Raw genomic sequence first — 23619 nt, forward strand, 5'->3', positions numbered from 1 at the left:
GATTTATTCATAATGTTCATAATAGTTGGTGTACTTTATTTATCTCATTAAGATGATTGCCGTCCTTTTTGTCATATTGCTATAGTAGGCCTATACTTTTTAAAAAACAATACACTTAACATGAGAACGTCTCTAGAGCATCAAACAAAAGTGTGTATTTTGTGACGCTATTAACCAAGAGGTTGGTATTTCGAACCCATGTGGACATTATTGTTTGTAGTAGGGGAGACCGGATATGGTTGTAACACATTTTACTTCAAAAACCTACATTTTTTTTAAAGATACAGTTCTGGGCCTCGTTTCCCGATAACACGGATCTTCGCTCGATCATTCTCACGATGGATCTTGCGAACCATAGTGAATTTCTTTGGAGCGTTTCCCGAAACTCCTCTTACCATGAACGCGCGTTCACTGCACTCACGACGTTCGTAGGATTGTACCTGTCCACTGACACGGTGCTGAAATGGGCTCCGTACTGTGTCGGACGCAGGAATATCGTAGAGAAATGGGGTTAAAAAGCGTAAAAATATCTCCCAATCAAGGCCAACAGCAGATTAGCTACGAGAATAGACTGCAATAATTTGAATGCTAAAGATATTAAAACACAATTGCTTAGGCCTAGGCCAACATATGTTTCGGTCCTAATCCTGAATGCCCTGTGCGTACATTTTTTCACGGCATTTCCCCCCCCTTCCATATTACTAAAATCAAAAAATAGCTTGTGTGACAAATAGGTGCTGATTTCTGAAACATGCTTTGCGCAGCAAAGACTTTATCTGATTCCGCATAAGGTTTCATTGATTGGCGCGCACTCTAGCCTAGAATATTTGTAGACATTAAAAATGCAACGTTCCATTCATTCATTATCATTCAAACGCAGAGGAGGCATTGACACACGGCTATTGCTGACCCGATTAGGAGAGCTTGGTCTAGATCCTGCCCATATTGTTGGGCAGGATGATGTAGGCTATAGGTCTTTTCACGCTGCCAAGCCGGTTCGGTCGCAGCTTGGCACGCCCGCCGATTTTCAACTTCTTATCTCAAGTTTCCTGTGTAAAACCGAGGGGGTCAACCCCCGGTCGTCACGGCGCGGGCTTTCTTGGTTCACTGGAGAAGGCGGGGCTGCGCTCTTAATTGTAAAGAGTCTAGACCTCTTTAGAATAATTTGTATTATTGCATACCCCGAATATTTTAATTTTTTTATGAATGAAGACAGCCGCATGCAATAATGAGTTCACGTCTGAGTGTAGACTACAAACGCGATGAACAATGGTCAGGGATGTTCGTTACTGTCTAGACACGGTCCAATAAATAGTGGACTTCATCACAGCCTCACCGAAGTGCCTACAGTGCTTAATGCAAACAATCGCAACAAAAAACGCCTGCAGAAATTATCCGACACCCGCTGATCTCAGCATGATTCATGTCTACAGTAGCATAGGCCTATGTCTTCTGTCATTGATCAAAATGAGGACATTTTAACCACGATGGTTGAATTAAAATCAGAGGGAGACAGCAAGTGCAGCTCGAAAGCGACCTCCCACACAAGAGCAATGGAATCGTTTGATTTTATTATAGGCCTGTGGCTTGTGACGTGGCGTGTATTTTTGGATTTCTTAATTGCTGCAATAAATTATGTTGTTGTTGACTTCTAACATGTGTCTACCTTTGCTGTTTAAATATAACAGTAGTCTATGAGTAATATATCGGCGGTAACCACTGTTTTTGGTTGCAAAATTGTGCCAGCTGGGCATTCCGTGGTAGGCTATTGGATGTGTTTTAAAGGAGACATATTATGGTGTTTTCCCAACAAGCAAACATAGTATTTGAGTGCCAGAAAACATGTTTTTGAAGCTGTTTGCTGGAAATAGCTTTTAGGAAAAAGAATATCGTCTACCGCTATTGCCCTCTGTTTCAGTCCCTTCAGAATGAGCTGTTTCTGGTGTCTGTAGCATTGATGCAAATTAGCTGCTGCCCATTGACCAATGAGCTGTCAGACTGAACCACAGCATGGAGGAGAAGGGATTGTTGCCGTTTGATGACTCCTGGAGCTCTATATCTATATAATATAATATAGCATAATAATAATATTATGTACGGGTATTTATATAATCGATCTAATATCACGGCCAAAAGCTATGTGCGCTATGTCGGATGATATTATGAATAATAAAGACTGTGTCTGTCTGACGTCTCTGGTACTTCCACAAGTGAATACTCGTAGTGGGGGATTTCCCGGCCATGGTTGAGAAGAATTGGGGGGAAGGAACTTTGGCATTGACTCTCCATGAACCGCGACATGGAGAAGAAAAGGATTGTACTCCAGGAGCTAAGCTGCCGGACTCCGTCGAAGCAGTCCGGCCGCAGTCCGGCAGTGTACTCCGGGAGCTGAACTGGCGCCGAAGCTAGGTGGCAGCTCCAGCGGACTAGCAGCTCCGGCGGACGAGCAGCTCCGGCTGGGGTAGCTCGGCGGCAGTCCGGCAGCTCAGCTCCGGGAGTACAATCCCTTTCTACTCCATGCCTCCTCCTCCCGACTTCCCTTCGGCGGCAGCTCCGGCGGGGTGAGCTTGGCGCCAGAGAAAGGGATTGTACACCCGGAGCTTAGCTGCAGGGCTAGCGCCGAGTTCCCCCCGCCGGAGCTGCTCGTCCGCTGGTCCACAAAGTCTTAGCGATGCTCTGATTGGAGGGGAGTGGGGAAGTGGGAGGTAATATTCAAATGTACCCCCTTACTACGTAGGAGGGCGCTCCGAAACTGACTCGCTCTTTTGGTAGATGGAGGCGGGCTGCTTTCAGAAATGCGTATCCCATTAAAATCATGACTTATTTCAAAGTTTGTATGCGTGTGGGAGCACCATCTGCCCACAACAACACCCCAAATCCCAGGAAAAGTGCTGTTTTCATAATATGTCCCCTTTTACAAAACACATCCAATACACGGAATGTCCGCTGTAGACGCCACTGACGCTATAGTAGGCTAACGATGCTCTTAGCAGCCTACGAGTACCCCTGGAGTCCTCGTGAGCTACGTGCGTTTTCACGACGTTCGTTACCAACGATGCTTTCGGGAAACGGTGTGAAAGCTGTACGATGCTCGTACGACTCACTTCACAATCCACTTAGGCTAACGATGCTTTCGGGAAACTGGGCCCTGGGACTTTTAGGCAAAGTACCCACATTTGTCTACAACAAGTGGAAAACACTTAAATCACCTCATGTCATGGTCTGTCTATTTCCTTGTCTTGTTTTGGTGTTTCCTGTTTTACTTTGGTATCTGTGTCTTAGGCCACGTTGATACGTAGCAGGGTATTTATAGAAACGAATATTTCCCCCCCTCCGTTTTCAAAAATAACATTGTGCACACAACATCGTTTTCAAAAAACTTGTCGTTTACATCAAAACGGATAAATACGCCGTTGGGACATTATAACTATGCCAAACCTATGGGCGGCAGTGTAGGGAGAAGGATAAAGCCATGCAAGCCAATCAGAATCCTCAGAATCAACAACAACGAATAACACGAGCGTCTTCCTGTAACAAAAAACTGTAAACATAGGGCGCTCATATGACGTTAAGCATTTCCTGGCGCATAATGTGACGTTTCAGAACCTAAAACCCCGTTTCTACCCGTTGACACGACAACACGTAACCGGCGTTTTCAGAAATCTCCACTTTGGCCGGAGTTTTTAGAAATGATCGTTTTCTGTGACAAAAACAGCGTTTTCGTGTAAATAGGAGGCCAAACCGTGTGAAAATATCTGCGTTTTCCCTTCGTGTAAACGGGGCCTTATTGTTTCTCCCCATGTCCGGTCAAGTTACCCTCCTGTGTGATTACTGCTCCCTCCCCTAATGTGTTTCAGCTGTTACTCGTTGCGTGCCCTGTGTTCGGTATTTAAGCCCTTGTCTTTCCTTTGTTCCTTGTCGGATTATTGTAGTTTGTGGTGACTTGTGTCCTGTGTGTTCCCGGTGTTCCCGTAGTGTTCCCTGTTTTACCCGTGTTACTTGCGTCACATGTGTTTTCGGTGTTCCTTGCCTTTTGCGTTAATAAATTATCCTTTACCTGAACTGTCTGCTATTGGGTCCTACCTGCCTGCCTGCCACCCGCTAACCGTGACACCTCAACTTTATTACGGAATTTGTGAGATTATGACAAATAGGCTACAATGTAAACCTTTAACCTACCCCACTACCGGGGTAGGTTGTGCAACAGAGAATAAAGATCATATTAAGTTTTAAATTAAGTTTTTTTTTTGAGAACAGGGCAACATCTTCAACATCTTCTCTGGTAACAACTTTGTATGTAAGGGGATACAAAACATGCGTTACAACCTACCCCGCCCTGTCATCCATTGCTAAACTAGCTGTAATGGCATGGTGCTTTGACATTAGCAAGGGAGAGATACACCATTCTTTAATAGAGAAACTATAGTTTGACCTGATATAACTCCTACAACTTTATCTACAACAGTAAAAGTACTAGAAAAAAACATTAAAAAAAGAGTTACTTTCTTACCTTAAAATTTGGATTTCTCTCGTAACTCCTGGTAAAATGGCGCCAACTAGTGGAATATTTCCATGAGTGATCGTAAAGAAAGGAGGAGGAGACTCAAACTGTCACATATGGCTCATATCCAGTGGCGTCTTTGCATTAGGGGCCAGTGGGGCACGGCCCCACCAGAGAACGCTGCCGTGCAGGGCACGATTATACTTTTCTTTTTTTTTTCAAAAATGTCATTGAGCATAAGTTAATAATACATTAATTGTTAATAATTAATTACATGTCCGCAGTTTTAATTTGATGAACACAATTGTTGTAGTGTAGTAGTTGTGTGTGAAATAGTTCGTAGCTCCGTCTCGTCTGTTCCGCTCGGTGGGGCACAGCCGAGATGGCCCTGTCTGCTGCAGTGTAGAAAACTGGTGCTGTTGCGCGAGCAAGCGCGTGCGCAGCGCCCGCTTCTGTTTCGGCGGTGGGGCCAGAAGTTTAGTGCCCCAAAGCTCTTCTCATTGCTGATTTGTAGAAAGGGCGGGGTTTACGGCGGGAGCCGATCAGATCTTGCTAGCTAGCTAACGTAGTTACTGTTACAGTTACAGTTACTGTTACAGTAAATAACAACAAATGGACGTTTCATTCATTAAATGATGAATCGTGTTGAGTATCTGTCTCATGTGAGATTTAGCACTTGAACAGAAGTTGGAGATAAAACGTTTGGGACCACATCGCCCGACGGATTTAATCATTATTCAAGAGGGAAAGGACAAGAATAGATCGTTCAACCAGGAGTGGTTCAAGCGGAAAAAAATGCTTGTGTTTCACCTCAGCCACACAAAGGAGACCAGACAGCACTGTCCTTAAAGCACAGGTAATTACCATCTTAGCCCAAATTTACTTACATTTTCACCCAGGATTATCCAGGTCTGAATAGGCAACCACTCTATCAGGCTAGATTCATTGTTAATGGTACAGTATGGTGGCCTGCAAACTTAATGCAACTTAAACCATACTTCTTCTTTTTTTGGTATATTGTGAGTGGTGGCTTTGTATATTGATTGCTGTGTAAAGGGTGTGCCGTTGTTTTTATTGTTGCCACGTTGTTGTTTTCTTGAGTTTTGATATTGTGAGATCTTGAACGCTGCGATTTGGTGGTGCTATTGCTATAATAGCCTAATATATGTCGTCAGATTCGCGTTTGAGTGATGGCATTATTCAGCTGCAATTTTGGTCCCCTCTGTCACTTGCTACTGTTTTTGTTGTGATGGTAGTAATATGTGGTATTTCTGGATTGCGTTATAATATTTTCCTGCATGGGCCCCACCAGAGTTTCCAAACCAAAATCGCCACTGCTCATATCTTATCCCTAATTGGTGGAATTGGTGGTGTTACAACTCACCCCGTGTTACAACTATCCCCGGTCTCCCCTAGCTCTGTGCGCCACTACAAGAAACGAGGTCATATCAACCGGTTATTTGCTCAATTCTCTGTTATTATTTATACATCAAATTCACGATGAATCTGTCAATGTATGATCAAACTATGTCAAGTAACTGGCGTCGGCTATTTACTTTTGTAGAAAACAGTGTAAATAAGGAGATGCCTTGTATGTCCCTTCACACAAGAGGCCGCCATCGCATCATCACCAACCGACCTATTCTACTAACGCCTGCTTTTAGAAGCATTGCGGTAATGAGCCACACGTCGTCTCCGGCGCGTCAAGCTGTGGACCGAGAGGTTGGTCGTTCAAACCCAAGAACGGCTTGGGTTTTTGTGTTTATGTTAATATTGATTTAATTATGATTTTTTTCCCTCTCAGGTTAGTATTTCTCAAAGTTTAGTCTTCAAAAAATCACACGGTTGTATAATGTGGCTAAAGCAACACCGTTGAGCGACTTAACCCAGCAGATCTTATTTAAATCCGCACCACTTTCATTTTTGAAACACACAAACTGCTTTTAAACAAAACTATTACATTAGAATATTTTAGTCAAGGTACTAGATCGTAACGCCTCAAAGTGTAGTCTCTACTTCTCAATGGGAGTTTATCCATTGATTCAAGCCTCTGACGCCCAAACTCATTGAGAGTTGACCGTTTTTGTGTTAACAAAAACTGAAAAGAAAATGGGACAAACTTGAAAAAAAAAAAAAAAAAGCAACACACTGTAAGAAACAAGGGTCAAATATTCCCAGAGTTTGTCATAACCAGAGTCTGAGAAGATGGGTACCCCGAAGATTCACCATAATACAACTCATATAGCCTGCCTATCCACCTGTGTGCAGGTGTGTTATTATAAAACATTAATAATAGGACTACACTACTCATATATAGATTCAGAACTGGTCAGGGTCACTGGCCAGCCTTCACAGATGCAGGCAGCCCAAGCCCTGCCTGTGGAGAGGAGCAAACTATGGAGCATATTATTGAAGCCTTATGCCCTCTACATAGACTGAAAGGTGGTCTAATCTCCCTCCACAATTTAGATCAAGAGGCCACTGCTTGGCTTGAGGAATTTGCATTCGCTAAATAAATAAAAAACTCATAATAGATTCATATGATTAGCAAAAATATACATTTAATGTATTCAGCTTTTCTTCACAGAGATCCTTTCACAATTTTGATTAAAGTAGAACATCAGCATAACGTGATGAGAACTGTTCAGCCCATGCAATGGGCCACTGCATGACTGCCAATGGCCTCAGAAAATACAAACAAACGTGAAACCATTCTTGAGTTGTGGTTTTAGCTTTTATTTCCCAGTCCAGTGCAAAATACCAGAAGCTGACACTATAACTGTAAAACAGTTTCAGAATAAAGGCTTGTTAAACATATAAACATAGCCCAGAGACTATGTTAAACAACACAATCTTTGCATCACACAATATGAAAGCTGTCTTTATATCGATGATTTCGACTAGCAGAATATTCGGTAGCAATTTCATTATTGAGTAAAAGTGTTTTCAAATGTTTCAAACCGTCAGCATATAACAGCTATATTCACATTAACTTAAAATGTTTGAAATATATTTCCATGTCTCTAAACTATTCACAAGCAGGTTTACTTTTCAAGAGTTATGTACTAATCTTAGAATATTATCAGTTCCCATGAACCTAAACAAGAATGTGAAATCAGGCTTCAAGCTTCAGCTAAAACTCCTCATGACTCAACGATGTGCTCTTCAAAGGACCTGATCTTTGGTTTCTAGAACTTTTGTGCAGATGAATCACTTGCAAATACTTCTTCTACTTGTTATACATTATCCTAGTAGCATGCCAACCCATGAAGACATCCTTGACATTGGATACACACACACACTACTGTGTGTGTGTGTATGTGTTTGTGTAACTGAAGATATTGTTATACATCCAAATAAATGTATATATATATTGTTTTTTACTGATAATACTGAACACTGAATGCTGACCTTATTGCAGTATTCAAGCATGGGCTATTATACACCTTATGGGCTATGCATGCTGAGTCAGATTAAATTCTTTAACCAACTGTTCCTTCCTTTCTACTCAAACACACACCACGGATGCTAAAGCTTTCACCTGGACAACCCATTCTTAACTATAAAAAAAACATGTCCCCTAAAAAGTATGAAACACTACAAGCACCAGTTCTTGACAATAAGTGTCTAACACTGTGTAGCACTTAAAAGTTAGTTATTGTATTGAACGTTACTCTTGAAAAAAGGGATGCCAGCGATAAGCAAAACATTGAGACAAACAGCAGTTTTCCACCCCAACATGTTGGTGGCTTAACAAGCTTAGAGGTGACGGTAGAGACACTGTGGCACAACAGAGGCCGAGACCAGCTGTCCAGATCAGACGGGGGTCCTGGGCTTGAGACGGTGCAGGACGAGCTCCATCTGGGTCATTTCTCTTTTGTCTTTTCCTGTATTGCTTAACATGACACTAACATGAGCCTATTGCTAATTTCCCCTTCCTTTCGCTCGTCTCCCGTCCCACCTCCACAGCAGTGCATTTGTGGCCTGCTCTACCAAGCTCATTTATCGATGAGCTTCACCAGGCTCTGTCGCAGGTCGTTGAGGTCAAAGATCTTTATGTCCAGGATCTCGATGGATCGCTGGATCTCGTTGTCCGTGCGGTCCCGCTCCTCTAGAGAGTTGTTAAGATTCTGCTCAGAGTTCTGGACGCGCCTCTCCAGATCTGAGTTGCGCATTTCCATTTCCTGTGGTGTTGCAGGAGAATGATGGTGAGAAAAATTAGCAACAATAATTGGTGGATCACTGTAGATTAATGTTACAATTTGGAGCAGCACACATTTTCTTGCATTGTGCGTCAAGAGTTGTTATGTGACCTTTGTTTACCATGGTAACGCTCATTGGATATTTTATTTTCCAGCAGCACCAGCGAGAATGTCTATGTAGTTTCTGCACAGATACGCCTGAATCCCAGTTATTAGTGACATTAAAAGTTGCCTTTTAATGTCACTGCAGCAGCCATGACACCCTAACATTCCCTGGTCCTACTGTACCTGCAGTCTGTGCATGGCTTCATCCCGGTCACGTTCCATCTCATGGTACTCCAGTTTCTTGTTCTGCAAGATGTGAATTTCCTAAAAAAGAAACAATGCTTTCAAGTTAAAAGCTCCATCTCATGTTTTCTATCGCTCTCTCTCTTGACATGACGATAACTTGAACAAATAATCTGGATATTCGTACTCTTAAATTGTACAGGGTTATATTTTATAAAAAATACTGCCAGAAGCTTGTTTTTTTTAAAGTGAAATCATTCCTTAACCCTGCATCAATCAATCATATGCACCCGGTTATTCCAGGACGTAGGCAGAGCCTATCCCGACTCACTCTGGGGGCACAGAGACACTCTGAATGCAATGCCAGACATAAACAGGCACGCACACAAACACACACACGACTGAGACAGACTAGCCCTTCTACTTGCTACCCCCTTTTTCAACCTGTATTGATTAGACATTTGTCTCTCTTGAAACCACAAGACATTATATTAATATCAAATTAACACGTCGCTCAGTCAGTGATCCCAGGAGTCATTCTGCTGTGAAATAATCCCTGTTCCTGCAGTTTTTCCTTCGCAACAAGGTCCAATTCAAGGCCTTTGATTGTGGCCCGTGAGTGTCAAGGTCCAATGGATAGACAGTTGATTAACTGGTGCTAAACAACAACATCACATTACTATCTGACCTTCCTTTCCGCATTGTCCTCTGTCTCTCACCCTCATAATTAATTGAATAAATTCATTTCAAATCACAACACGTCACACACAACAAAAAAAAATATCCCATCCCTGCAGTGAAATGCAAATGGACATTTGGGTTTCCCATTCGTCCAATCAGAGTCTCTACATTGTGTCACATGAGTGTGAAGCTCAGACAGCAGATGAAGGCTGACGGGTTGGGTTGCCCACCTCATCCTTGGCCTTCAGCAGGGCCTCCAGCTCCTCCAGGGACTGGGTGAGCTCGTCTTTCAGTAGGTCGCTGGGGCCGTGGCCCCCATGCGTCTCCAACTCTGACACCTGGTGAAGAGCAACCAATCACATGTATTCTTAGAGAAGGGGACAACATAGGTGCTAGCATGCTTCGACTTACCCCTGGCCAATGGACTTGTTCTATGAATAATGTCAGTTACCACTGTGCTTATGTTTCAATATTAAACTCCTCCATGGACTGGGAGAAATAAAGACCAGCATACCGATATGAAAAGGGGCAAAACGAGCTACCTTCGATTGCTACTTCATCTAAGGTTTACACGACAACCCAAACCAGGGCCCTCCACTAAAGGCCCCATAACACAGAACCCAAACGAGAAGGACACCTCTAAAAATGGCACCCCTGCCTCTATGGAACCCTGTAGATGAGGGGCCGAATTATTTTTAACTGTCTGTGGTTGGGACAAGATGAAATTCGACAGTGAGAGAGAGAGAGAGAGAGAGAGAGAGAGAGAGAGAGAGAGAGAGAGAGAGAGAGAGAGAGAGAGAGAGAGAGAGAGAGAGAGAGATGGAGCTCGAGTGAGAGAGAAACTGGAATGAGGAACTGCCAGCTCCCTCTGGTGATTTTTCATTTCTTCTAACTGGGCCACTGAATCTAGGATATGGCTGTCCTACAAACCCCCCCAGCCCCCCCACACCCCCCTCCCCCCTCCTGAGACCTGAACCATTTTTTTTTTGAGCCACCTGGTCGTTCATCATCCACCAGGAGACGCTCTGAAGCTGGGATGCAGATTGAAACATTCCCTATTAACACTAGAATGAGTTAACAGCATTATTAACATTGCAGTGGCCGTGGTGCTTCCATGGCAGAGGGTTTGCAACAGAGTTGAAGTGACTTCGATTTCTGGTCTTCCCTTTATTGATCAGAAACCCTCATCATTTATAATAAATGCGACAAACATTCATTTTTATGCTGTGTTTTTTGTTTTTATAGGAGGCTGCTAATGCTCCCCCTGGGATCGCAGACCCCCGGTGGGGATCCCCTGCTACAGAGCAGAGTTTCAATCCGTGTCAGAGCGATGGTGTCTTCGGCTGTACGGCTGAAGACATTCCTGATCAGGAGTCTATCGGCCACAACATTGATAAAAAAATAAACGGTCAAATTGATATCGGGGGGGAAAGCTCACTAAAGGTAGGCCGATAATTACAATGTTTGAGCGATCAATACTGCACAGTGAGGCAATAAATGGGGGAAGGGGGAACAAGCTATTGAAGCAGAGGATCAAATGGAGTTTGTGACGGCTAGCCTGAGGCAGGTTGGGCCTGCTGGTGGATTAGACCAAACAGAAAGGGTCCTAGATCAACATGGCTAGGGCTTGGCAATAAGAAAAACATGTATTATTACCATAATCAAGGGAAATATGATAACAATAAGCATCACGATGTGCTTATGAATCCAAATTGCCTTGTAAACAGTCTACGGTCAGTACATGATCCCACAATCAGACTCAGATCTTTCCCTCTGACGTTCTAACCTCATATTTTCATCATTCTTACCTCATATTATTAATTTAGAATTTTTCTAAAACTGGGGTATGAAGATAAGTCGATATATCTTCATTTCATGATGATACAACACCATTGAGGACGGTGGATATTATGAGGATTACAACCCAGGCGTACAGCAGGTATGTAAAGCACCCCCCCTCTGGAGGACAGCAGTGTGTGTGTGTGTGGTCTCCAGGTGGGGATTTGAAGCTCGTGGTGTGTGACCGGGGAACACGCGCGTGCAGCGTCTGAGCCCGTCTTCATTAAGACGTGAGCGATGGAGGGGGAGAGAAAAACAGGCCCGCTACGCTGCCTGTCAAACACGATACGACCGCCCGACTAGTGTCTCGCTCATACTACCTGTTTAAGGCCGGAGAAAGGACACACAATTGAGGCTTGAAAAATGAGAATATTGGAGAAAAGAGACAGAGCGAGAGAGAGAGAGAGAGAGAGAGAGAGAGAGAGAGAGAGAGAGAGAGAGAGAGAGAGAGAGAGAGAGACACTGACTCAGCACCACTTTGTTGGAGTAAGGATTTTCCAGAGCAATAACCAAGTAGAGCAAGTTTGTTGTCGTCTGTCACCACACAGGCAATGAGACATGACCTTCTCCATCAGCCTACAGTGTATTGATAATGCACAGCACACCGGAGAGCAAACGCACGCACGCACGCACGGACACGCACACACACATCCACACATCCACCCATCCACCCACACACACACACACACACACACACACACACACACACACACACACACACACACACACACACACACACACACACACACACACACACACACACACACACACACACACCCACAGCTGCACACACACACAGGCTGAAAGCCTCTTTTTCCTTTCGGTTAATGCCCACAACAGCTACTTCTCGCCGCCTGATCCGATAACACATCGTAACTTGTTGACCATGAATGGACTTCTGTCGAGCGAAGCGCAGAGATTGTTCCAATCTGTTTTTCTGCAGTGCAGTCTCTTGTTTCTAACCTCCCTTTTTGTACCTTTCTCACTTGGGATAAAAAATGCTTGAAAAGCTGTTGTACGCACATTATACACACATAATACCGTATTATTAATACGCATGAATAGGAATTTCAAAGCTCCACTTGGCCTTGAGTATAAAATATAATCTTTTCTGAACCAAATAAAACAAAATACAGTTACAAACCATTTAATAACTGATGAAAGTATTTTATGATTAATAATGACTTAATAATAAAACCCCAATCAACCCCAATCAACCCCCGATCAACGAAGGTCAATGCCTTCGCATCCATCACATAGTACATCATTTTGTTAATATTAAGTTTCATATAAAATAGTAGTGGTTAAATTGATGTTTACTCAGACGCTGTCCAATAGACAGAGGTCGGTACCTGCCCCCTCTCCAGAGTCGGTTTACCTGGAGCCCCTCCCCTTCGACAGAGGGTGGTACCTGCTCACGTAGACCCCCACTATACGCTAAAGGTTAGCTTAAGTTTTACGGGAACACAATCCCTCTAGCCAGAGGTTGGTACCTGGTCACGTAGCCTCGTACTATACGCTAAGGGTTAGCCTAAGGTTTACGTGGAGCCCCTCCCCTTGGGGCGGTACCTGGTCGCGTGGCCTCGTACTATACGGGTGAACAGTAGCTTTACGTGGAGCCCCTCCCCTTAGGGCGGTACCTGGTCGCGTAGCCTCTCTGTTTCCTCCTGATAGGCCGCGAGCTGTTTCTTCCACTGCTCAACGTTGGCGTTAGCCTCGTGCAGCGCCGCCACCAGCTTGTTGTTGCTGTCCTGCAGTGTGAAAAGCTCAGCCTCCAGATTCATCTCACAGATTGACCTGCAACACACACACACACACACACACACACACACACACACACACACACACACACACACACACACACACACACACACACACACACACACACACACACACACACACAAACACACACCTCAAACCAATTGTATTTGTCATACACAACCGGGGACAGATTCATGTGTGTTAAAATGGATTGCGATCAGATGTTTTTGATCATTCATTAACGATACTATTGGGTGGATGACAGGGCACATTATAAACATGGCGGGGAATGGGAACCAAGAAGGACTCTCATCAACATGTCTGCGCCCCCCCCCCCCCCCCCCCTGTGTGTAGTGATGGGTGGTAGAAGGAGGAATGGGGGAATGAGTCAAGCTGCTTTTCTTTGCCTTTCAACCGTAAATCCAACAATGGATAGAACCAGACCTCACTTATTCTCCCCCACCTCCTCAATACATTCAATTCCAAGTTGTGAAAGCGTGTTCTGTGTGAGTAACAAATGAATCCAACACACCACAACACCAACCTGTCTGCTGTTCTATCAAGCACCATGCCTGCTTATCGACGAGTTACGCCTCACGCAGACAAAGGCTTCACGCCGGGATCCTCTGTAACCATCAGGATACCTTACATCACTCCAGCCGCTCCCGTTCCATGACGAGAAAGCTGGAGGTTGTGCCATGGCAACGGTTTGCCATGGCAACCACTTCCAAGAGCAGCATTTCTAATGTTACAGAAGTGGTTCTGCGGGCAACAAAAAGCATGGCGCGTGGCTCAGACAGCAGAGTGAAAGGCTGTTTACCCGCCTTGAGTCCCCCAACGTATGAGTCAACACCGCACCTTTTAAACCTGTCTGGGGCCCACCGTGTTTGGAGGTGATAATGAACCACAGAGACCCAGCAGTGACTCAGGGCGACGGCTGGGGGCAGGCGTCTCTGTGACATGAGGTTTATGGACGAGTCACTCACGGCCAGCAGCGACAATCCTCTGTCTAAACGTGGTGATTATTATTGTTGTTATACCGTGATATTATAAAAAAGGACTTGACCTGACTGCGTATTGATCAAATCTCAGACAGATGAAGGTGAACCACTTGTTGTTATGGAACATCCCATCAGTAGGAGGAAAAGGCTAAGCTTGTAGAAAGGGATTGAGCCTTTGTGTGGCACACGGGGTTGGTGAAATAATTGTCCCGTTGTGACGACTTTAGAACCTAATCCGTAGAGTAGGATCTGGTGCAGCGTCTCCCTGGAGGGATCCCCCGGTTAGCGTGAGGCTTAAAGCAGACGGCCGGGAAGAGAGACAGCGATGGGCCGGCCGACCTCTGGTCCCGGCTGGTGATGAGCGTGAGAGGGGAACATCTAACACTGAGGTATGTGGAGCGCTGCTGAGAGCTGCGTTACCAACTTTGGTAACCAATTTCTCCTTTAAATCCTTAAATAATTCTGATTCTGCTCCTACTGGTGTGAGGGTTAGGTGACTGTGAGGGTGGGGTCAATATAAGAGTGGGGTGTTTAGGGTGGGGTGCAGGGGGCATGGATGGAGATGAGATGAGATTGGGGCGGAAGTGAGGGACGGGTGGAGGTGAGGGTGGACTGGAGAAGAGGGCATGGGTAGAGGTGAGGGTGGGGTGGGTTGGAGGGGTGCTGGGAGTGTGTGCGGGGGGGCTACCCTTCGGAGAGCATCTTCTTGATGCGCTCCTTCTCGGAGGACAAGGTGATGTCGGCGCTCTGGCTGCGGAACAGCTTGTCCTCGGGCCCGTTGATGCACATCACCGGTGGCGACTGCAGCTCATCAGAGAGGTCCTACACACACACACACACACACACACACGCACACACACACACACACACACACACACACACACACACATAGACACACGCAAAGACACACACACACACACACACGCAAAGACACACACACACACACACTCGAGCAAGATGGAGATGTTGTGCTCCCATTCACAGCCCATGGGGGTGGGTATGTTAGTGTTAGTGAGAAAGGGGGAAAGAGGTAGCTCAGAAGTGTGGTTTATAGGAAGCCTTAGAGTGTGCAAGTGGGCTCTTGTGTGCTGTCCATCACACAAAGCTGCTGCTTATCTATTTAATGATCATGCAAAGGGCAGCAACATTAATGGAAGCCCCAACGCTAACCTTTTAGAATCTAATTGTAGCACTACTATTTAGTTTAGTCGGCTGTGTTATTCGTGTGGGGAGGGGGGAGGGGTACTATGAAACACCCACCTGTGAGTACTAGATGAAACCGATCAGAAAGCAAAGAAGATTCCAAAGATGGAGAAAAGAACATGTCAACTTAAAAAAAAAAAGCATACCAAACATCACAATCCAACCAAAAAGGTAAAAATAGCCATGATTTGCATTTTAGATTAGCGGAGTGCCACTTGGTGCGGGTGATCAGGGGTCGAGCGTTCTCCGACGTGCTCATTCTACCGCTAAAGGGGCCGTTGTCGAGGGAGCCACGGGCCCGGCCGGCCGTCTGTTCAGCCACAGGGTTGACAGACCCGGGGAGCAGGCGCGTGTAACCCAGGGGTAATTGCTCCTTATTGATCGGGCGTCGGGGAGGACCTCGAGTGGAACCAGCGCCGCAGTCCTCCGGGCCGGTCTGGTGCAGGCAGCGGCCGAGGGAGGCGGGCGCTGGCCTAGTCTGAGCACTGCAGGGCCGGGCCCAGTTAAGGGATAATTTTACCATCGTCCTACTTCTCCCTCTCTCTCCGCTCGCACCCTCCCCCGCGGAGAGGAGTGACCCCGCTCCAGCAGTACTTCCTCTGCCGCGGTGGTTTTTTCCAACAGCACAGTCACTCTCCACTGCCAATCCCAACTCCGTCTCGAAAACCCACCGAGCGAGGTCAGAGACGGCCCTCCGCTCCTTCCCCTCGAACCCTGACGTACACAGCAGCCTAGAGCCCCTGAAGGGAGCCATGGTGGGGGTGCAGTGTGCCACGCTCACCTGCGGGGCGGCGATGCTGAGCGCGGTGTTGGCCAGCTCCTTGTCCTGAGACTTATCGCGGGCCAGGCGTGCCGCGTCCTTCACCTCCTTAAACTTCTCAGAGAACTGCGGAAGGAGAAGAGGGTTAAGGCCATTCTTATTGAGTCAGGTTACCTCTGTGCTGTGAGACCCACATGTCCTGCCTGGGATGAATAAAGTACACAGAGATAAGTAGTTCTCTTGTCAATATGATTAAAACACTGTTCTGAAATAGGAGAGTCGGGAGAGTCTAGTGGAGGGGATTTGAATTCCAGTCAAAGGTCCGGGGTTCGGACAGCAATGCCCTGCAGTCTACCTGTAAGCATCGTTGAGCATGAAACCTAACCCCTACCTGCCGTTTTAATGATATTAATTGAAATAAATAATTGACATAATGAATCTATTTCCCATTGCTAAACATTTTCAACAAAAAAGGACAAAAGAGAAGAGACTCATAATCCGGATGTCAAGTCAGCGACCATTTAGTGTGACATCTTGGATCAAAAACCAAACCACCATGCAAGGGTTACAACAGGGCACGGTTGTACTGGACCTGGTGCAGCTGCTGCTCGGTGGCGAAGCCCAGGCCGTACACCGTGTTGGCCCGGCTGTCCGCCCACTGCCCAAACTTCTGGGACGTCTTGGTGAACGTCATGCTGGGTGTGATGCTGCAGTTGATGATGGCCTGCCAGGATCACAACCACAAACAGGTGGTTAGGACCGGAGGGCAGTTAGGACTGGAGGGCAGGACCGGAGGGCAGTTAGGACTGGAGGGCAGTTAGGACCGGAGGGCAGTTAGGACCGGAGGGCAGTTAGGAGGACTGGAGGGCAGTTAGGACTGGAGGGCAGTTAGGACCGGAGGGCAGTTAGGACCGGAGGGCAGTTAGGAGGACTGGAGGGCAGTTAGGACTGGAGGGCAGTTAGGACCAGAGGGCAGTTAGGAGGACTGGAGGGCAGTTAGGACTGGAGGGCAGGACCGGAGGGCAGTTTGGACTGGAGGGCAGTTAGGACCGGAGGGCAGTAAGGACTGGAGGGCAGTTAGGACTGGAGGGCAGTTAGGACCGGAGGGCAGTTAGGACCGGAGGGCAGTTAGGACTAGAGGGCAGTTAGGAGGACTGGAGGGCAGTTAGGAGGACTGGAGGGCAGTTAGCACTGGAGGGCAGTTAGGAGGACTGGAGGGCAGTTAGGAGGACTGGAGGGCAGTTAGCACTGGAGGGCAGTTAGGAGGACTGGAGGGCAGTTAGGAGGACTGGAGGGCGGTTAGGACTGGAGGGCAGTTAGCACTGGAGGGCAGTTAGGAGGACTGGAGGGCAGTTAGGAGGACTGGAGGGCAGTTAGGAGGACTGGAGGGCAGTTAGGAGGACTGGAGGGCGGTTAGGAGGACTGGAGGGCAGTTAGGACTGGAGGGCAGTTAGGAGGACTGGAGGGCGGTTAGGAGGACTGGAGGGCAGTTAGGAGGACTGGAGGGCAGTTAGGACTGGAGGGCAGTTAGGAGGACTGGAGGGCGGTTAGGAGGACTGGAGGGCAGTTAGGACTGGAGGGTAGTCCATCTTGAGGTACAGTAACCAACCGTTCCACTCCTCATAGGGGTTGGGTGAGGAGTGGCTATCTACGCAAACGACTGCAACATCTGCTGATCAAGCAGGGGATCCGCTGGGAATCCTCCAAACAAACAAAAGCACTTCCTTTCCCCAGAGGTCTGTCTCAGCAGGAGTTTGCCGCAGCAAAGACAATCGAATCATGATCGAAAAGATATATATAATAATAACAATTATTATTATTTTAATAAAAACATAAACATTGATAAAAAATATTCAAAATCAAATCCTCTGTACAGTATTACGGTAATGAAACGCATTTCATAAGAAGTGTGGGGGAGAAGATCAGCTTAAGACCGGGTGGGGGGGGGGGGGGGGGGTGGACGCGTTTTGACGTCATACGGCGGTACTGGGTCGGATTACCGCCCAGCCAGACCCCGGAGCTGGGCGGGAGGACCCACGGTAGCCACCACCTTCATCAGCGCACTGCCTTCTGGGAGGCAGCAATGTGGGTCAGACCAGAGGTGTTAATACCACACCAGAGGGAGGGAGAGGGAGAGGGAGAGGGAGAGAGAGGGAGAGAGAGAGAGAGAGAGAGAGAGAGAGAGAGAGAGAGAGAGAGAGAGAGAGAGAGAGAGAGAGAGAGAGAGAACCCCCCTCGGAGCCTGTTTGCTTCCACCCCCCGCTAATCCAAAAGGAAAGGCCACAAGGAAAGCTCACAATTTCCCCTTGGATCTCTGAGAAGAAAGACAATTCTTCTTTATTATGCACCCCATGTCATGGCCTTGAACGCTTGCTTCAACGTCAGAAAAGGAAGAGCATGTGCCTTATTACTCCATCGATATCTATGCTATATTTATTCACATGATTATCTTTACACTTTAGTCTTCTCAAAGTGTGTTTTAAGCATAATATCCTGTGCTGTCAATCCCAATCCATCATCGCCTCAAACAAACCCCACCCCCCCCTCCCCCTCTCACCTTGGTCCCGCCCACACTGATGATGCGGTACACGTTGCGGTTGGCGTCGTAGAAGAAGGACACGGTGACGGCATGCTTGCTGGCAGGGATCCAGTTCCTCTTGGTGCTCGGGTCGATCTGGAACACATGGGCCCGGGCGCTGAAGAACGGCTGCTCCCTGAGGACACGTCAGGGGAAACAGAGACGAACGCTCGCCGGATGAGACCAAAATAAGAAGTGAGACGTGGGCCCAGAATGATGCCACTCTTTCCATTCGATTGGACTTGTTTCACTTCGTCCAGGAGTTGGCACTGGGAAGGCGTCACTGAAACCAAATTTGTCCGTTGGAAATGGAATACATCGTTTTTTTGGCATTCAGTGAAGTGCCTCTCTGGGTCAACCCAACCCCTTCCTTTGAAACTCTGTTTAAACCCCTTTAAAAACACACTTAAATATACTCCAGGTCTACTCACATCATGATACCTCCTCTAGCCTGATCTGGAGAACAGAAACAGGGAAGCTCCAGGGATAGAGGTTCACCTCTGTCTGCGGTCCCTCACATGTTTCCCCCCCCCCCCTCGCCCGGCACATAAGCCTTTCAGAGGTTTGGCTGCCCCATGGTGTCCTCAGCATTTACTCAAACTCCTCTTCCAAACAACCCCCCCCCCCCCCCCCCGCCCTCCTCAGCGCTTCACGCCAGCGTTTGTGGCCGCGTATCCAGGATACGAGGTAAATACACGAACGCAGCCATGTCGCTGGGGCTGGAGAAATAGCTCTAGCCGCGCCATGCCTTCCAGAGGACATGGAGGCCTGGGAAAACAAGCCTGGTTCTTTTCTGTGCGGGCACACTAAGACTAGAATACCACAAACACACACTTACTACACACACAAAAAGATATGCTAACACACACACGCACACACACACACACACACACACACACACACACACACACACACACAGACACACACACACACACACACACACACACACACACACACACACACACACACACACAAACACACACACCACTCCAACGAGAAAACCCTATTCTCAAAATACATACAACAAAAATGTACATGCGATAACCGAATGATAAACAATATATTTTAAAAAGGCCAAATGTCTCTGCAATTTGATTGAACATTGATTATCGTTTTTATGATACTGCCCCTTTTAAGGGACTTCCTAGGGAAACACACAGAAAACCACACTGAAACGTCTGCTCATATGGGAAATCATATGGGAGAAGAACCACATGCAACGTGGGGTGTTGCATATAGATGGGAGGGTGGGTTGGGTGGGTTCTGACAAGTGTGAGGTGGGCTAGGTGGGCCGGGGTCTCGTTCTGTGATTGTAATCCAATCCCTGAGTGTAACGACGAAGCCCTTTACAGACGTGACACGGTTGGCCAGTGTTTCTGAAGCGTTGCTGTGTTTGTCCCGGCAACTGTATTGTTATTCTTTCTCTGAGCAAACACTTGACAGAGCTCGGGAACACTGCAAAATGAAAGTTATGGCCAGCCCTCTGTTATTCTGTGCCTTGTGGTCTGGCACCGAAATTGTGACCAAAAAAACTCTCAGAGCAACCGTCCTTCCAACAATATTTAACAGCTAGTATATAACCAATACGGTTGGCTACCCAAAACATTGGCAGCATTAACATGTGGGATTAGCACACCAGCACGCCATATGTAATCGGACATTCTGCCTCTTAAGAGTGGGTCAGTTCGCGTGACTGAAAACAGGCGGTCTCTACTTACCCTACCCTAAACAGTATCATGGGATAAGCTCACCTTCGTAGTGTGTTGGCTAAATACGCAGTACAAAGAACACAGGTCACCTCTCCGGGTGTCCTGTAGAGCGGGCCGTAACGTTGGCAGGGGAACAGGGAATCTTTTTAACCTTGCCTGGCGGTCTGGCACGTCAGCTCATCCACGGTGAGGGAATCTGCCAGACTCCCGCCAGCACGTCCCTCCCTCCCGTGGGACCACTACCCCGGAGCCCTGGACCCACAGCCAGACCCCAGAACCAGTCCAGGACCTGGCTGAGGGTCCTCGGGGCCCCAGCTGTCAACAAGGCTGCCCGCAGCGCCATGGACACAGACGCGTGTCCAACTTTTATAAAAAAAACTTGACTCACACCCTAAAAAAAAAGCTCCCAAATCTTGTGACTCGGAGTACGTCTTCGTTTGTCCATCCCTAAAGCAGTGTTTTGTTTTTTTAGAGTTGTTTTATGTTGTGACGACTCCAGTTACGAAACACGTTAACATGGAACAGTAATTCCAATAAATAGGTTGACCTTAATTCTTAATAAACACGCACTACTTTTGTTTGTTTGGCTTCCTCTTTTCACTGCCATGCGGACGTGTGCTGCATAGATAACCCTCGCCTTACCACGGTAAACTGACACATATGTTGTGCTGCACATATGACAATAAAGCACCTTGACTCTGCAACGCTACAGTATGAGGTCCAGTCAGATCAGAATAGGACCCGCCTACAGCTCCGCCACGCAGCCTCTCCCCAGTGGACAGACAGAAGAGCCCCTGACGGACAGACCCGGAGACCCGGAGTGTGTGAGGGTTTGGATGGAGGTACCAATCGTGGTACTAATGAGATGGGTCAAAGGTCAGCCTGTGCCTGGGGTTGATCCACCACCACTAATTCATCCGTGCAGCACCTCCACCGCAGCGACCCCGAGTCCCAGCAGCGCTGGGGTCCAGGACGACCGTGACAACAGAATTAACTGAGTGGAGGGTCAAAACCCTCCGTGTTTGTGATGAGCCTGCTGCTCCGCTGTGGGCTGCCCTATTTATCAGTGTGTGTGTGTGTGTGTGTGTGTGTGTGTGTGTGTGTGTGTGTGTGTGTGTGTGTGTGTGTGTGTGTGTGTGTGTGTGTGTGTGTGTGTGTGTGTGTGTGTGTGTGTATTAGAGAGCGACAAAGAGACAGAGAGAGAGGGAGAGAGAGAGAGAGAGAGAGAGAGAGAGAGAGAGAGAGAGAGAGAGAGAGAGAGAGAGAGAGAGAGAGAGAGAGAGAGAGAGAGAGAGAGAGAGAGAGAGAGAGAGAGTAGCGGAGGAAGCAGAGGAGTGACAGAGACTTTTAGGGTGTCTCCATCTCTAACTGCATCACTGATATCTCAAGCGTATCTATTACCGTGAAGAACAAATGAGACACAATCAGATTTGCCTGATCTGTAACACCGACTTCATTGTGGAAATCATACAGGCTACATGAGTGCAAGAGCAGCTATTTTCTCTTTCAAACTTCTTACTCATCACTCTGCTAAAAGCAGGCCTACACATCATCTATTTGTTCAACAGATTGTTACTAGTGTCAGATCGTAGATGTCGTTAGAAGGGCTTGTCGTTAGAACTACATGGTCATAAACAACAACAAAATGGGGTTAAAAAGAGGAGGAAAGGAAAAAAGGCCAACCTAATTGTCTTTGCTTACCTTTCTCTGTGGTGTGAAAACATCTTACAAGGTCATTGAGACTTCCTTTCTGGAAAGAGAGGGACACAGAAATAATATTCACATGGACAGATACACACTGGTATCTGATCTTGTCCTCTCAACATTGAGACAAGCCTACTGTCAGAAAAAAAATAAAATAATGTAGGAACCTTGTCCATTTCCACCTGTAATTGACCAATAGGAGGCCTAGAATTTGTTGAAAGAAATGTAATAGAAAGAGATGCTTGGGGGTAGGCTTAAAGTGCTGTATAATAACAGAAATATTACATATATGTTCATCAGAATGAACATAATTGTTAATAACCCTTAATAGCTCACTCACCACATTTCTCAAGTGAAACAAGAGTTCAGTTTCCGTTCCACCAGACAATAGCTCTCAGATGGACTGGTTTTGGCGGGTGTCTGCTGGCTGCTGCTGCCCGGTGAAAGTGTCGGTGCTCCGGTGAAAGTGTCCGTGCTCCGGTCTTCTCTCCTCTGCACGGGAATCCTGCACTGCAAAGTGCTGAGTGGCTATACCTGCAGCAGTTTGGCAATCTAGCGCACATAAAATAAACCGGTAGACGTCCTATTTTTTTTCGGTCACTTGAGTCTTTTTGACTGGAAGGACCGCGTAAAACATCCGAGATGCTGAGGACCCTGTGGATCAGTGTGCTCGTCCATCACCCGGTGGACCAGTATCCTAACCAGACCAGAGGCAGCCGCTGTTTTACCCCCGGCTGCTTTGAACGCTTCAAACTTCAACGGCCAGTGGATTTGTCTTCTTTTGTCAATGGCGATGTACTAAGTAATAACTACATGACTTGGGACGGGTTTTATCAGGGATGCAGACTGCAGCAGCATCAGTAGCAGTAGCCAGACGGTCTGAGGCTGGAGGAGAGTTGCAGGCAGCTGCGCTTCAGTAGCGCTTAGTTACGGGCTCCTGGTCGACACCACACCACCACCTGCTGGATCACTGGCGCCTCATGTCAAACCCATCGGGACATGGTTTTCACTAACTGTATGCAACGTTGGGCTAGCCTATGAGCAATGACTGTATTTAAAGAATGGTAAAAAATATTGAAGTCCAACATATTGGAGTCTACATGCGTCCGGTCTTGCTGCGTTGATTCTGATTATTATTGTTAGGCCGATGAATGATTGACGGGAACCCGACGAGTATCAGAACAATTAGGAATCCGATCCTTTATTGTATATCAATTACAGTGTGTCATTTTAATCACCAAACATTATTCAACTGAAATTGGCTACATTTCAAGACGTCTTTTTTTTGCCTCTAACAAAAAGAGGCATTACAAGAGTTTTTTTTTTTTTTTTCTACCCGAAGCACACTAAATCTATTCAAATCACGCCGTCAGCAGTAAAGATAAATAAATG

At 46.7% G+C, this 23619-nt stretch overlaps 2 protein-coding genes across 3 annotated transcripts in view; one reads left to right on the top strand and one right to left on the bottom strand.

Moving 5' to 3' along the window:
- cers4b (ceramide synthase 4b) overlaps nucleotides 1-3702 on the top strand; it is a 13610-nt gene extending 9908 nt beyond the window's left edge. For both annotated transcript variants that reach the window (XM_056597583.1, XM_056597584.1), the window contains exon 11: nucleotides 1-3702. This exon is cut by the window's left edge and continues 1670 nt beyond it. The gene's annotated coding sequence lies outside the window, so the exon portion shown is untranslated.
- A 3456-nt stretch (nucleotides 3703-7158) lies between these two features.
- LOC130388350 (homer protein homolog 3-like) lies at nucleotides 7159-23086 on the bottom strand. Its single transcript, XM_056597816.1, has 10 exons — nucleotides 22568-23086; nucleotides 22225-22273; nucleotides 18794-18950; nucleotides 16829-16960; nucleotides 16258-16362; nucleotides 14962-15095; nucleotides 13152-13308; nucleotides 9903-10010; nucleotides 8992-9072; nucleotides 7159-8685 (listed from the first exon to the last, which is right to left on the bottom strand). Exons 2-10 carry the CDS (start codon nucleotides 22245-22247, stop codon nucleotides 8500-8502), a joined length of 1083 nt encoding a protein of 360 aa, XP_056453791.1. The 5' UTR covers nucleotides 22248-22273; nucleotides 22568-23086; the 3' UTR covers nucleotides 7159-8499.
- Nucleotides 23087-23619: the final 533 nt, after the last annotated feature.

Source organism: Gadus chalcogrammus, chromosome 8 (genome assembly GCF_026213295.1).
Source record: "Gadus chalcogrammus isolate NIFS_2021 chromosome 8, NIFS_Gcha_1.0, whole genome shotgun sequence".
Lineage (NCBI taxonomy): Eukaryota > Metazoa > Chordata > Actinopteri > Gadiformes > Gadidae > Gadus > Gadus chalcogrammus.

Bases quoted from the DNA above. Each gene is read 5' to 3' on its own strand.
- LOC130388350 (XM_056597816.1), bottom strand. From the start codon at position 22,247: ATGTTTTCACACCACAGAGAAAG. The intron at 9,073-9,902 runs GTGGGCAACCCA...TTTCTTTTTTAG, and splicing joins TGCTGAAGGCCAAGGATGAG to GAAATTCACATCTTGCAGAA. The intron at 8,686-8,991 runs GTACAGTAGGAC...GCAACACCACAG, and splicing joins AAGCCATGCACAGACTGCAG to GAAATGGAAATGCGCAACTC.